The 14,736-nt window shown below is 38.9% G+C and overlaps 1 protein-coding gene across 2 annotated transcripts; it reads left to right on the top strand.

Moving 5' to 3' along the window:
- Positions 1-30: 30 nt before the first annotated feature.
- Positions 31-9,030, top strand: LOC143904336 (uncharacterized). Of its 2 annotated transcripts, XM_077418943.1 has the most exons (8): positions 31-142; positions 2,186-2,398; positions 4,682-4,770; positions 5,155-5,633; positions 5,876-6,133; positions 6,589-6,822; positions 7,096-7,347; positions 7,805-8,997. In XM_077418943.1, exons 4-8 carry the CDS (start codon positions 5,264-5,266, stop codon positions 7,975-7,977), a joined length of 1,287 nt encoding a protein of 428 aa, XP_077275069.1. In that variant the 5' UTR covers positions 31-142; positions 2,186-2,398; positions 4,682-4,770; positions 5,155-5,263; the 3' UTR covers positions 7,978-8,997. The 2 variants fall into 2 exon arrangements, with proteins under 2 accessions (XP_077275069.1, XP_077275070.1); XM_077418944.1 differs by lacking the exons at positions 31-142; positions 2,186-2,398 and having other exon boundaries at positions 4,544-4,770; positions 6,592-6,822; positions 7,805-9,030.
- The last annotated feature ends 5,706 nt before the right edge of the window (positions 9,031-14,736 follow it).

Here is a 14,736-nt window from a genome sequence, read left to right on the forward strand (position 1 = left end):
AAGTGGACAGCGGTCAGCGCGGCTGCGCACTGCCGAGAATTTCAACCCCTCGCGGCCGGTCAGTGTTTGTTGATCCGACGGGGTACAACCACCCCGGAAAACGAAAGCGAACGGCCCGCGCGGCCGACGTAATTTCGATGCCGTAAGAAAAAAATATTATTGCAGTAATATAACACAAAGTGGAGACAAAAATTAAAATACTGCGACGGTTACTGTAAAAAGTGTCATAGTGTAATATTTTGGGAGAAAGTTAATTGTTAAATTATATAACTGTTAAATAGTTTTAAGGTATTCCTTTTACGGAGGAGCGTATTTTGTAGGCGCTTAAGCAGGGCCTCAGCAAACTCTTGTATATTGCATTCAACTTATATAAAATCAAGTTATAATTGATTATTATGTTTAATTATAAGAAAAAAGTAAAAATATTATGTGTATTTAGAAATTTTTCATTTTTTGGTAAATTTTACTGTCAGAACAATATGGCAACGCTGCGCTTTTCAGGGCGCCGATTGTAAAATGTGAAGTTGATAACAAAAGTGTCAATGTATAAGTGTCAATTTCATTAATCAAAGAATATTGTGACATTTTCTTTTTATCAAAGAGAGATTTTATAATAATAATGAGTGATAAGAAACATAAAGTGAGGAGTAATGTGGGCAAAAATAAAGGACAATTTGTGAAAATGAAAGTTGATAATAAACCGTACGTGATGAACTGAAGTGTGACATATGAGCGCACAGCTTGCAGCGTTGCCAAATAATTCCTTGAAAGTCGCCATTAAAAATATTTATCTATAAACCACATTTCAAGTCAACTTTTAACATAAATATTTTGTTTAAATATTCGGTGACTCTATATTTTTATCGGCACTATCGAAAGTATAGAGTTTAGCGAATATGTGTGTGTAGCGCAGTTAATATTTAATATTTTAAGATATTTGTGATAAACAAATTATTACATTGAAATGTGGAAAATAGACTTTTTCGAAAACGTCACATATATAAAATATCAAATTTTCAAAGTCATAATTCTTCTTTATATGCTCGGTAATGTGGTTTAATTTTCTTCTGGCGTAAAGATATATGCATTTTAACTTTCTCGTACCAAAAAATTAGTTAATTCTTAAGACTTTGGTGTCATGAAAGGAATACCTTAAGCAATATTTTTACGTCAAATTTCATTTTTCAGAAATGTATAATATGCGAACGATAATTTATTCATTTTTTCGTTCGTCATAAATTCAAATTGAAGATTGCGCGGGGAAAAAATGCTTCTTTCGATTCATCGTTGTGACGATTCGATATTAATGGAGCGCGATAATTAACGTGACGCAAAGCAATTGCTATTATCGTTGATTATAAGTATAATAATATGCGCTTAATTATCAGAGCATAACGTTTGAAATTTCCATCTAGAGTCAACAGATGGAGTCAGTGGTATACACGTTGAAATTAACTCGCAGCTTTACCAACAGATCGTGTAAAACGATCGTTCAATATACATTTATATGAATTTAAACTAATTTAAACAGTCCTCGTTTTATTATCATCAATTGTAACAAAACTGGTTTATTTCTCACTCTTTCCTGTTACGTCATGTCTTACGTAACATTCTATAAAAGATCAACGGATAAAAAGATAACAGGCTCTGTATATATAATGTAATTCATATATCAGATTTATTCATATCAGATTCATGTTCAGATTTTTTTTAATTATGCAATACATTTAATTATGCATACGTAGTAAGGTATTTAAGTTTTCAGCTTAAGAATATAAAAAAATAAAAAGTTTTATTATCATTTTTCAATATAATCAACCTTTATATAAATAAATTTTTTAAAATGATGAATTAATTTTTTTATATTAATACCAACTATCCTGAATTTTGATCCTTAAAATACTTATTTTTATCCGTAACACTTAAAAATAAGAAATAATGTTCGACAGTCTAATTTCTGCATGGAAAAAATTTACCAAATAATGAAAAAGTGATCTCCGCAATGTTAAACTATTTTTTTGCGATATAAAAAAATTAATTTATTGTTTTAAAAAATTTATTGAAATAAAGAGTGATTATATTGAAAAATAAAAACGATTGTTTCATTTTATCCTTAAGCCGGGAACTTTTGGACATTACTACATACGTAATTACCCTTTTTTCACGTTGTTATCGCGGTCAAAAGGATTCGAGAGGCGATTGCTACGATTTTTGACACGAGACACGCGTCTCGTCGCTGTCGATTCCAAACGGAGATCGTCGAGGATCAACACGCGGACAATGCGGGGTAGCGGCTCGATCTGCGGATGACGAAGCGGGGAAGACATGAATGGAGGTTGACGTCTGGGGTGGCGCGAAGGACATTCCGGCGCTTAAATCGGATCTGGAGCCCAATTGCGTAAGCACGACAGTCACGACAGGCGTCCCGTCACGAGCCATAACGGGTGCGCACTTTTGTCGTATTATAGACGGAAAAGTGCCATACCTATACAATCACCTCGTCCCCCTCGTGATCCCGCGTCGAGAATTGCGAGAATGAGAATTCGCAGCTGACGCAGCCGCACCTCGATTCTCCCGCCTGGTAATTCGCGTATATCTCGCTCGGCGATCCGCTCGACGTTAATCCTCGATGGAATTTCGAGCGCCTCTTCGGGCGATTCTGTTGACACGTCGCGTGATAATCCATAACACCGCTTTTACTCGAAGTTTTGTATCTCCACGTATGATTTATCGTTACATTATTATTATTATTACTATTCTGTTATGTTATATTAATTACATTATATTATCTCACATCTCTTTCACTTCAACTTTTATTATTATTATTTTATTGTTTCACTCTGTATTTTAAATGGATGATATCTTCTTTGGAAAAAATGAAGAGGTTGTAGTGGAACATTTGCAGTGGATTAAGAACGATCATGTCGTTTGACTCCAAAAGGTTACTGTTCAATTCTAAAAATATATTCAATCTTTTTCCTTCAGTTTTCCCTAATGCATGTGTATAAATAGAGAACTAAAAGTAAAAGATATTATACAGAGAATACAGAGAACTTGACAAAGAGAACAAAGTGCTCGGGCTTCTCGCCGCCCTTGCTAGAAGACTATGAAATCCCCATTTTCTTACGTCATCCCCATAGCCGCTGAGTCACGCCGTTCTATCGCACCCCACGGGGCATCGTAAACATTCGCCACCCTCGCATTCAGAGCTATCGGGTGAAATTGTATGTCCCGAATAGCGCTCGGGGTATATGTTTTCGAAACGTCGAGTGTGCAAAATGTCGGAGAAAGAGCAATTTCGTACAATCGAAAGCAGAAGGTAGGTTCCCAGAAAGTGAGATCAATCTTCGGTGACATGTTAATTATCAAGAATTAAAATTACCTAATCTGTCCCTTCGGAGAGAAATTAGTTTCTGACAATCAAGATTGATTAACTTTTAGATTACCTTTCTCTCGAGTTAATTTTAAAGAATTACAATTGACTGCTTTTTTTTTGCATAAGATCGATTTTCGAAAATCAAGATCAATCAGTTCCCTTCACGTTTCTCGAAAAATCATCACTCGCCACTCCGTGGTTCGATTATTCGACACCCTGTACGTTAGTCGCGGCGCCATAACGAATTGTAAATCTAAGCTATTCCGTGATTTCCGTGGCGCGGCCGAACTCGCCAACCGTGTCAATATGTAATTCCTCCGGTTATGAAACGAAAATTTACGAGCACAAGGCCGCCCTGTGCCATTATCATAAGTGAAGAAATTAACGTAATCGCAGTCACGACGGCCCTTTCAATTCCCTCAGTAGCGACGACAACGACGACGACGACAGGCGGCGGCGGCGACGGCGGCGGCAGCGGTAGTGCCCGATATATGAAACGTGTAATTCAAGATTTCCCATAGATCGGTTCGTGCTCGAGATCGGATCTGAATTGCGTCAATACGCGCGCGTTGCATAATGATCTGTATATGGCATAACTCCGCGTATCGCGCGCGCACACGCCCGTCGTGTTCACGATCACGATATTTCTATTTTGCGGCGCTATCGACGGGGGTATCACGATGTTATCGTCGTAATATGTGGCTCTTGGCCAACGATCGACGGTTTATCAAGCTAGAATCGTTACATAGGCGTTCCGTTGGAACGTAAACATCCACATTGAACGCGGTATTCTCCTTTCGACGCGAACAATGAAGTTCACCTTAAATTCACACGTCGGACTTCAGGAACTTTCCACATATATTCTCATGTCTATTCTTATATTAATTTTAAATACATGGGTATTTTAAATACATTGGTATTCTGGTTCTTCAGTCATTTCGAAATGCAGACTGACACGAATTACACACGGCACGTAAAATTATAAATAAAATAATAACATCCTAAATTCCGACACGAATCGACATAGATCGTCTAAGGTTTAAGACGCAAACTAATAATTTAACACAGAGGAGACCGAATTACCATTATGGTTTCTGTCGCGACACGCAATACATAGCCTCTGTAAATATACCATGTCGAAAGGTGAGGATGCCAAACACATGTAAGAAACACGGGAATCAAACAGTTCGAATCACTGTGCGCGATCGAGCGTTACCGTGCCAGCACCTCGTCTTCGCCGATCCCTGTCTAGATCATTCCGCTTCGCTCGTTTCAGTTGTGATAACACTTATTTGCATGTCATAGAGCTCCGTGAAACGAAAGGCCTGATGTATTACGGATAAACTGTGCTACACGTTGGATAGATAAATCAGAGAAATTGCTCTCTTCACGAGGTACGAGTATCTTGTTTACGTATCGTATTTGTTTCCCTTGTCTCACAAGAACGAGAATAATCGTTTCTTATATAGTTTCTTGAACGCTGAATACCATCCCGTTTGCTAAGTTGCTCTACCACAGTTTTACAGTTAAAATTGCAAAAAGGACTATTTTAGTGTATTGTGGCATATTATAACTACGATATGTAACGTGCTGGAAAACTTTTATTGCAATTAAAATTCGATTCCTTTCGATAGTTGTTCCACAAAATTATATTATTCGCAATAAAGCATAAACAATATGAAGTACTTAATTTGGGATCAAACCATTTCATACGTCGCGTTACTTCAAACCTGCAAACGTAAACATTGCAGCTTACAAATGTTATCCATCTTTTTCAGAATTATTCCAAGGCATATTTTTTTCCGCAACTGTAGCACAGAGGATTGAAAATTGTCCAAAAATTATTCGGCACAATTTGCAACACGCCGGGAATGCTACGTCAGAAAAATGGAATCGACGAACGCTGAGAGAACGCAGCAACGTAAGGATAAAGCCGAGAGTTCGTCCTTGTTACCCTTGTGGCCTTATTTACCCCCATCGACAGCCGACTCGTCTTTTCTAACTCTCAGTTGTGACTGCGCAAGTGGCTGCGAAGAGTGTAATTATGGAGCTTTTGCCGAAATAAGAGAGAAATGCGCCTACAAGAGAGGGCGCGGGAAAAAATTCCCGAGTGCAAAGGAGTCTTTTTCTTCCGAGGGGCCTTGCTTTGTTGAAGTGTCTGTTCCTTTTAAAAAGACATCTAACTCATTTGAGGAGAATACGAAATCGCCTGAAACCAACGAAGTCTCCGTAGTGAAGACCGTAACGAAATCCAAAAGTATGTTTCGAATTCGCGTTGTAGGGTCTAGAAATTTCAATCCACAGTTTTCAATCACAATACTTGTCTACCATACATCCGTAATTATTATTCGTAATTCCTACTTGATAAAAAATTGTTCGACTGTCCACTTCGCTTCCGAGAATTAAAATGTTTAGCACGATCTCTCCGAGAGATCCGGATCAATTTGCCGAATTATTTTGTATTTCGTGTTTGGTCTAAAGTATATTTGTTTCTAACAGGCGAACTCTTTGTCAACTACTGTCCGTATTCCTCCGATAATTGCAGCTGCAAGTCGGGTTGCGCGAAATGCGACTACGCACTCTATACGTATACAGTTAAGAACAAAAGCAAGTTGACAAGTAAAGTCTGCAAGCCACTGTACGTAAGATCCTCGAACGGTTTCAGGAAGACGTCTAACGGAAGTCGGAAAACTGCTAAATCATTTTCATTACTCACTATGAACATTTCAAGGAAGAAAAAGGCGAGATTCCCTAAAGGTACGTTACACGTTCACATTCGTAAAGCGCTATGTAATTCAAAACTTTTACTTAAAATACTTTCTAATTATAATACTATCCGCGATTACATAGCTTTAATTTGACAGATTTTCGACTGTTTTAACTCCAAAAATTAAATATAAGTTTAATTGAATACGGCAGATCAAAACTAATTTATCTAATTATACTTTATACACGAAAAAAATGATGTATTAACAGCATTAAATCTAATTGGAAAAATAATCTTGTTATATCAGTATCTTCCGGTATTCCGGTAATTAGATATTAATCTTGGTATATCAGCAATCTTGGTATAACAGTGTTAATAAAATAAATACTTGTTTTATTAAATCAAGAACATGTCACATTATATCCAATTAACAAGGTTATTTCCCATTAGACTAATGTAATAAGACTCTGTTCATAGCATACACTGCTTCTATATAAATTTGTAGTAGAAGTAGCCTTGGAAAGCTGCTATCCCGAGTCCTCCAGCAGTTGCGATCGTAAGTCGGTCTACGTAAAACGTAATGTCAAGCTGTATACACCTAAGAAACGAGTGCCAAAAATCGAGAAGAGGACATCGGCAAGAATTTCAAAAAACCTAAAAACAACGAAAACTGTGAGAACTCTGAAACTGATCAGCAGTAAGAAAGTTCCGAAGAACGTAGTGGCAGAAATTTCTGAGAGTACGTTACGCACAAATTCCATGTTGTACATTTGAATCCACATTTTTTTAACTTATAACACTCGACCTATTATAACTGTCACGCGATAGATTTTCGACTATTTATTTTACTTCCAGAAACCAGACGTATTAAATATTTCAATTCGGGGTATATATAGCTCAAGCTAATTTATTTTTATTAATTTATTTCAAGTATTAATATACTTTTTTTTTATACTTTATTTTTTATTTTATTATTACATACATTCTTGTTACACAAATTTTGTTTTAACAGGAGACTTCATGAAAAACTGGTTTCCTGATTCGTCTAGCAGTAACAGCAACGACTGCAATTCGGGCTGTACGGATTGTGGAGAGCTCATAACTGCAAAGAAAAAAAAGTTGAAACACAGATCCGAGAGAACGAGAGCCTCAACGAGTACAGGATTATCGGAACTTCTTCGTAATATCGGAACGTCTTCGGTAATCGAGGAATCAGTTAAAAATAAGGAGGATTCGAAACAAACAGCGGAAATATTTTCTAAAAGTACGTTCAAAGACCACCTTAAATTTTTATGGAGGATAATCGTGACATATATAACTGCTTTCCTTGTAATTAAAGCTGTTAAATTTTTACGGACGATAATCGTGACTACTTTCCATGTAATAATGTATAACTTTTCATTATTTTTCTTCTTTATAATTTCTTCTTTGTATATAATTTTATTAATTACGATGTAATTTGAATTATTTGTTTTACTGCGAAAGCTTATATAGACATTTAATTACTGTAATATGTTACTCGGAACTAATTATTAACTACTATTAACTATTGTGAATTATATTATTTTTAATCACCATTATTAAGAAAATGTTTTAACTAAATAATTATCAACTCATGTACAGACATCTCTTGTATAGATATATTAGTGTAGATACTTTGTATAGATATATACATATATATGACATTTCTCTCTTTTATAAATTTATTCTTGTGTTCTAAGGACGTTTGTCGTCGCGGTCCTCGTGCAACTATTCTGAAAGTGATTCTTACTTCACTGATGAAGATTGCTGCAATAACAAGTGCGGGAATATCCGCCAATCACGTCGCACGAAAAACTTGACTGCAGGATTTTATCGGAATTTTAAACAATATGCTAATCGAATTAATAAATAAGTTAATTACTTATATTGCCATAAATAATTAATACATTACGGATGTCCTACAAGAAATTTGTACGATATACATTAATTAACGACGCTTAATATCACACGCGAGGAAGTTATGTTAAAATAAGCCAATACATTAATATATGATAAATCTCGTTGTATGTATAATATTGAGTTATGTATATACATACATACATATATACATATATATGTTGCAGACATAATACAAAATCAGGCATTTTACAAAAAGCCGGCATAACAAGATTTTTAGATAAGAAATAGTTTAGAAATGATTTTAGATAAGAAGAGTTTAGAAATGAGATTCTTGCACATAATATAATAAAAACAATTTGTAAATAGGTATATGCGTGGGCGCGTGGCTCCGCTCCTCCCCCGCATAAAAAATATAACTCCAAGCCTATTTCTAAAAACTTAAAACTGAAATTTGGTTGAAATAGGCTTGGAGTTAGATTAGTTTTTTATGCGGGGAAGAAGCTACGCCCCTCCCTCGCCTACATATGTACTGTCTGTACACACATATCAGCAAATTACCTCCCTTAGCACTGACAAACTCTTATATTTCCAAATATTTAAGCGAAATCTAAATGATGCGTTATAAGTAGGTATACACGCATGATGTTATTCCGGCTTTTTGTAAAATGCCTGATTTTGTATTATGCCTGCAACATATATATATATCATATATGATATATTATAAACTTTACATATTACATTAATTTATTTGAATATATTTTATCGTAACTTCTCTTATGCGTAATAAATACCGATCAATGGAAAAATTATTATGTATGCGATTTTCATGTAATTACTATTGAACAAATTACTAATTTATGTAAATGAGTACCGGTAGAAGAGAAACGTTTTAGCGAAGTGACATTTCTCATCCTAATCAAACTGTGCTCACTGTATGTTTCTTTTCAGAAAAATGTATAAGCAATAAAGGAATAATATATTTTGCATAGAATGTGCTACGAAAAGTTCCTATATTTAATCAAAATATAAACTTTATATTATTGCAGATAGATATAATTTTTTAGCGAAATTAACCTTTCTCTCTCTTTCTCCCCCCTACGAAACTTTCTTTCCCTTTCGAGAAGACTCTTTCGAGTCCGACTCGGCATCCGGACGGACCCGATTAAAACGGTCACAATACAAGTTAATCAGACACAACGGGATCCGTCGGACGGGGGGGGGGGGCTAAATTAAATTAACCCTCTCGCGTCGCCCCCGCAGAAAGCGGCGCACAGCTGAAATCCGATTGCGTAATGCAGATAAAATCGAAATAAGAGATTACCTCGCGCAAGAGGACTGAAATCCCGCAATGACATGCAAATATTTAGATAAGATTGTCTACGCCGTATAACGGTGCTCGTACACACGCGCGCGTTCTCTCTACGAGCCTGTTTGTGTATACATGGAAGCGCTATTATCGCGCGAATAATGAAACAAGCATGGGCGGTACGAAACTTGCGCTCGGCTATTTTAGCATGCGGAAATAACACGATTGCAGGAAAACGTGTATCATCTAAAATTATCGATGGAGAGAAAATGTTAAAAAGCTTCCTCGACGAAGAAACATTAATTCCGGTATAAAAATAATATCGCTCTTTCGCCTCTTTCATTCTCTCTCTCTCTCTCTCTCTCTCTCTCTCTCTCTCTCTCTCTCTCTCTCTCTCTCTCTCTCCCCCTCCCCCCTCCCCGGATGATTATATAACAACTGAAAATAAATAATTTCGGAGCATTAAAAGTAATATCATCTTTCCGCGTTGCTCCGATCGTATTACTCTAGGTGAGCGTGCATAACGGTGCAACACTGATTGCTATTTTGCATTCGAGAGATAAACATATAAGTAGGGATCGGAGCGCGCGGGCTGCAAGGTGGCCCCGAGACGCGGCGGGAACATAATACGGGGCGTAAGGCGTCGGGGAAACGGGCGTGTTTCCCATGGGAGTTATCGCGAGAGAGAAAGATATTAGAGAAAGAGAGAGCGCACATTTATCCCGACTGAAAAGTCGGTGAGAAGGCGGGAGTGAGACACGCCAGGAAAAACCTGCGGAGAGAACCGGTCACGTGCGCCTGTGCAACGTGCCGCCGGCTGTGTTCTTGAGTTCACGGCCCGGCTCTACCTTGCCACCGCAACTAGGAGTTGTGACATAATAGGCTCGCCAATCACCTACACCGCGTTCGCACTAACTGGGAAACCGGCGAGCGCGCGATCGAGCCAACGCAATTTCCTTTACGTCGACGAATAAATATTAGATTAATATTTATCAATGTAGAGCAGACATGGCGGACACAAAAAAATATTATGCTGTAATTATCTTAAATATTACCCCTGTTAATTAATATATTAAATATAAAAAAAAATATTCTATTGTACAAAGAATAGAAATATTATTGGTATTAGTATTGGTATTGGTATTGATATTGGTATTGGTATTGGTATCGGTGTACAAAGATATTATAAAACAGATCCCCGACACACATTACTTTTTCCTTAGACTGACTTAAACTTTGCCTTCTCAATTAAATTTCTCAGAGTCACGTGCATCTGTTGTGTGTTAATCGCAGCAATCTCTTCGAAGAAAAATTCAGAAAAAGGAAAGCAAGGTAATAACAAATTACGTTAGATAAAATAGCGAAGAATTGTTAGAATTACGTTCGCGCGTGCACTTGCCGAATCTAGGCCGTGGAAAGTAACCGTTTATATTACCATTACAGTCTTTCCTTTTTTTTTCTCTCACTCCTCGAGCTCGATGACGCAAGCACCGTCGCTTCGAAGACTTCGCGGGGAATATAAATGTTCCGCGTTTTATGGGGCGGTGAGTTTTCTCGGCGATTACACGGCTACGGCCGTATAGGATAATGAGAATTAATTTTAGATCCCCGGCTGTTCGCCGCGAATATTTCTGTCGCCAGTTTTACCGTTAACGATAATTTCGCTCGTTTGTGGCTGCGTTGCGACACTTCGCTAGGCCGGCCGCTGCGCCGCGCCGCTCGCGCGCGAGTTGGGCAAGACAAATCCCGCAAAGGTCTCCGTGTCCAGTCACATTGTTCAGAGGCCAGGTGGGAGCACTTATGCCGGGATAATGGCAATGTTTATAGCGTATAATTAGTGCCTTAGTTGCGCTATCATACGTCATTTCTCCGCCGAGCCTCCATCAAAATCGATACGTCGAGGAATTAAACTGTATATACGGAACGTTCGAGCGAACGCGTTGCGTGTGTTTGAATAGAAAATATTGAAGAAATATACATGGCATTTAAAAATATATAAATCGCAGCGCGACGTAAACTCGCTGACCTCGAACAGAGAAATAAATATAAGAAAACGAGAAAAACATTTAAACGTAAAGTAAACATGAAAATTTTAAACTCCAAGAAAATTTGAGAACGCATGGATTCAATATTCGCTAACGAACGATCATCCACTTGGTCGACGAGATGCGTAAAATTCTGAGACATAAATATATCTCGCAGATATCCTTAAAATAATTTCGCATCCTTCCAGGTAGTTTCTGAAATTACCGAAGAACACTCTCGAACGAAAATTGGATAGTAAGTAACGGTTCGTCCGCGCGTCGAATTCGTCGGCGCGAATCGCGCTGACCATAAAGTTACCAGAAAATCCGACGAATTCACGGGCGGTTATACTTTCAGAGTTCCGCGAAATTCGCGACGAGAGCTGATTTATACGCGTGAGATGCGTTTCGCGCGGAACGCGCATCACCTCCTCCGCGCAAGGTGGACTATTTTTAAGCGTTTCGTTATATTTACGACGGGCGAAGTGCGACGGATACATCCCGCGATACATTTCCGACGCGCTATCGAATCGCCGAAGAGAACAATCGCCGAGACTTCAATCATTTCTGACATCGGCGCGCTTTGGCAAGCTCGCGCGAAACTATCTATGACCACGGACCCGAGGCGTTCTTGTCCTCTGTGCGTCCTGAATTGCAGAGTACCACTATTCATTCATTCGTATACGGACGCGCGATTAGGCCGAATTTCTCTTTGACGTGCAATGCGCGCGCGATGGCAGGAATTCCTGCGCGATCGCCCTGCGCGTCGGTCCAAGTGCGTTTCACGTGCACGATTACACGCGTGTCCGCCGTGTCCGTTTACATGAATTGTTTCGCGATGCCCCGAGTCACGCGCCTCCCTCGTGTATGTACAGCACTCTGCGCCTGAGCGAAAAGTCACGGATGCGATTACGAGGAATCCACATGTGTCCACGCGTCTCGCGGCGCCTTTCCTGACGCAAAGGCTTTTATCGGGCCGCCCGCTATAACGTGATCTCCGGTACCTACACGTGGTGAACGCGAGATCCTTATGTAAGAGAGTGGGTTACGGATGTAGATATATCTGAACGTGTATTTCCACCCACGCCTGCGCTTCGTACAATCGTAGAGATAGACTGCTGGTTAATCTTAAACTTTACTTCCGAGAAAGAGGATCCAAATTTCCATGGGGAAATGACTCTCTTAAGTTAACCAAATGCCTCGTCATCTAAATTAGTGACGCGCATGAATGGATTAATGAGATTCTCACTGTCCCTATCTACTATCTAGCGAAACCACTGCCAAGGGAACGGGCTTGGAAAAATTGGCGGGAAAAAAAGACCCTGTTGAGCTTAACTCTAGTCTGGCACAAAACTTTTTTTTTAACGCGGGGAAATCTACTACTGGGATCTCAGGCCGAAGCCCGATTTGCCCAGTAGCCCCTTCAAAAGAAGGGGAAGACCCCCTCGCCTCCGGAAAAAGACGAAGGGAGTGCCAGATTTTTACCGGCTAAAACCCCGCGGGCGTCCCTCTCGGCACGTTTAAGTGAGGGGGCAGCGGGTAGCGCATTGCAATAATTCGTCCGCCGCCCAGTCTGGCACAAAACTCAATTCTAATTTTTCGCCCCTGCAGACAAATATAAAATTAATAACAAGCATAATCGTGCACACAGAAAAGCACATACTACCTGCATGTGAATATTATTTGTTCCATAAGTATTTGATAAGTTTATATATCCGCAAATCTATATACCATAAAGTCATCACAAGTATCTCATTTACTCATATTCTAAATCTTAGCAAGTCTAGAATACACACTTCAAACAAGAATATTAAATTAATACAAGAATTCGGTTTACTTACTATATAGAGTGAAAAAGAGAAACATATACTTAAATATATATGTATATGTATAATATTCTTGAAAGAGGAATAAATTCTTGTTTGAGCATAAAATGATGAGCTTTTCTTGTGTGATAGACTTGTGTGCCAAGTATATCTTAAAACAATTATTAAGAAAATATTCTTTGTTAAAGAAAACTATTACTTAAAACAAATAAAATAAAATAAGTAATTGCTTTTCTTGGCTGTAGAATGATATTTTTCTGTGTATATGCATATAATCGGAATATAATAATAACAAATATTTTTTTCGTATAACAATCACTTATTTTTGTGAAAAAGATATTGATTCCAATTTTTTTTACGTAAACTTGCAAAATAAATAACCAGCTACTGTCTGCTCGATTTAATACGGTAATCAGTGTTTTCAATGCCATACGTTCCAAAAAATTTCTGCCTCAAAACAGTTTAATTTAAAGACATATATCATTGTATTATTTATAATATGTATATATATTTTCAGGTATCTCCTCGTTAAAACGCGTAACAAACATCCGCCTGACATTTCCTAAATACGGGTAAATACGCTCTAAAAATACGCGCGCGCGTTCTACGAGAAATCTCATTAAATTAAAATTAAGAACAGAGATTGTGGAGTTCCGTACATGACGGAATGGGTTCAGCTCCTTAACGAGGCCGGCTGCGATAATTATGGACGTCCTCCTCGCTCTCTACGAAATACCTCTGCGTAAAGACGCCCACGAGTTTTGTGCGTTATGTATCTTCGCGCACGGAGATAATTATTTTTATCCCGCCCCTTTGACAAGAATGTCAAGATACGTAAAAATAAAAAAAAGTTTAACGCAAAGGTCCAATCGAGCGTGTCTTCAATCTCACTATCGTTGCAGTCTTCTAGAAAAATATGCACGCACGGCAGCGAAAAGCATTCTAGAAATCGATCGGCCGGCTAATGAATCGTGAATAAATAAGGAGATATTTAATTTAAAAATTAAAGGTAAATAATTTTAGTTTTATAATTATTTAGTTTGATTAAAGATAATTAATATGTAAGTTTCTCTCCATTAATTCGTCAACTGTCTGTCGTCGCACTCATTGTCAGCGCCGCGATAGCGTACCCCAGAGGCACCACCGTCGGACGTAATTATCGTCGAAGTGACGGCTATTGTTGGACAGAGCGCAGATAACGCTCCGAGAAAAATAACGCGGTATGGCCCACGATGGAAAACGAGCCGAGCGACGCGACGCGCTAACTCGCGTTGCATGCCGCGTAACACTTATCTCGCGGCTCCGTTCCGCCGGTTCCGCCGCGCCGCGCCGCGCCGCTCGCGTTCCTCCGCGCGGGGCCTCCGGAGCGTGCAGCCCGGGCCCCTCGTCTGCTCCAGAAACCTACTTTTTCGAGTCACCGTGGCACAGCGACGACGGATCCCCCGCAATCTCGCGTGCCACCGACTGTTATGTCAACCGAGGGAGAAAAGAGAAAAAAAGCGAGCGCCCTGCGAGCCGAGAAAACCCGGGGCGATTTCAACCCCCTCCCTTCCCTCCCCTCCCCTCGTCCCTGTGCGAATCTTGGATAATCGAGCTCGTTGTAACCGGAAATAATA

Source organism: Temnothorax americanus, unplaced genomic scaffold (assembly GCF_048541705.1).
Source record: "Temnothorax americanus isolate GAGA-0224 unplaced genomic scaffold, ASM4854170v1 Scaffold50, whole genome shotgun sequence".
In the NCBI taxonomy this organism is placed as follows: Eukaryota; Metazoa; Arthropoda; class Insecta; order Hymenoptera; family Formicidae; genus Temnothorax; species Temnothorax americanus.

What these genes read in the sequence shown, in the direction of transcription:
- LOC143904336 (XM_077418943.1), top strand. Translation starts at nt 5,264, where the DNA reads ATGGAATCGACGAACGCTGAGAGAACGCAGCAACGTAAGGATAAAGCC. An exon ending in GACCGTAACGAAATCCAAAA is followed by an intron (nt 5,634 to 5,875) that starts GTATGTTTCGAA and finishes TGTTTCTAACAG; the next exon opens with GCGAACTCTTTGTCAACTAC. An exon ending in AAAGGCGAGATTCCCTAAAG is followed by an intron (nt 6,134 to 6,588) that starts GTACGTTACACG and finishes ATAAATTTGTAG; the next exon opens with TAGAAGTAGCCTTGGAAAGC.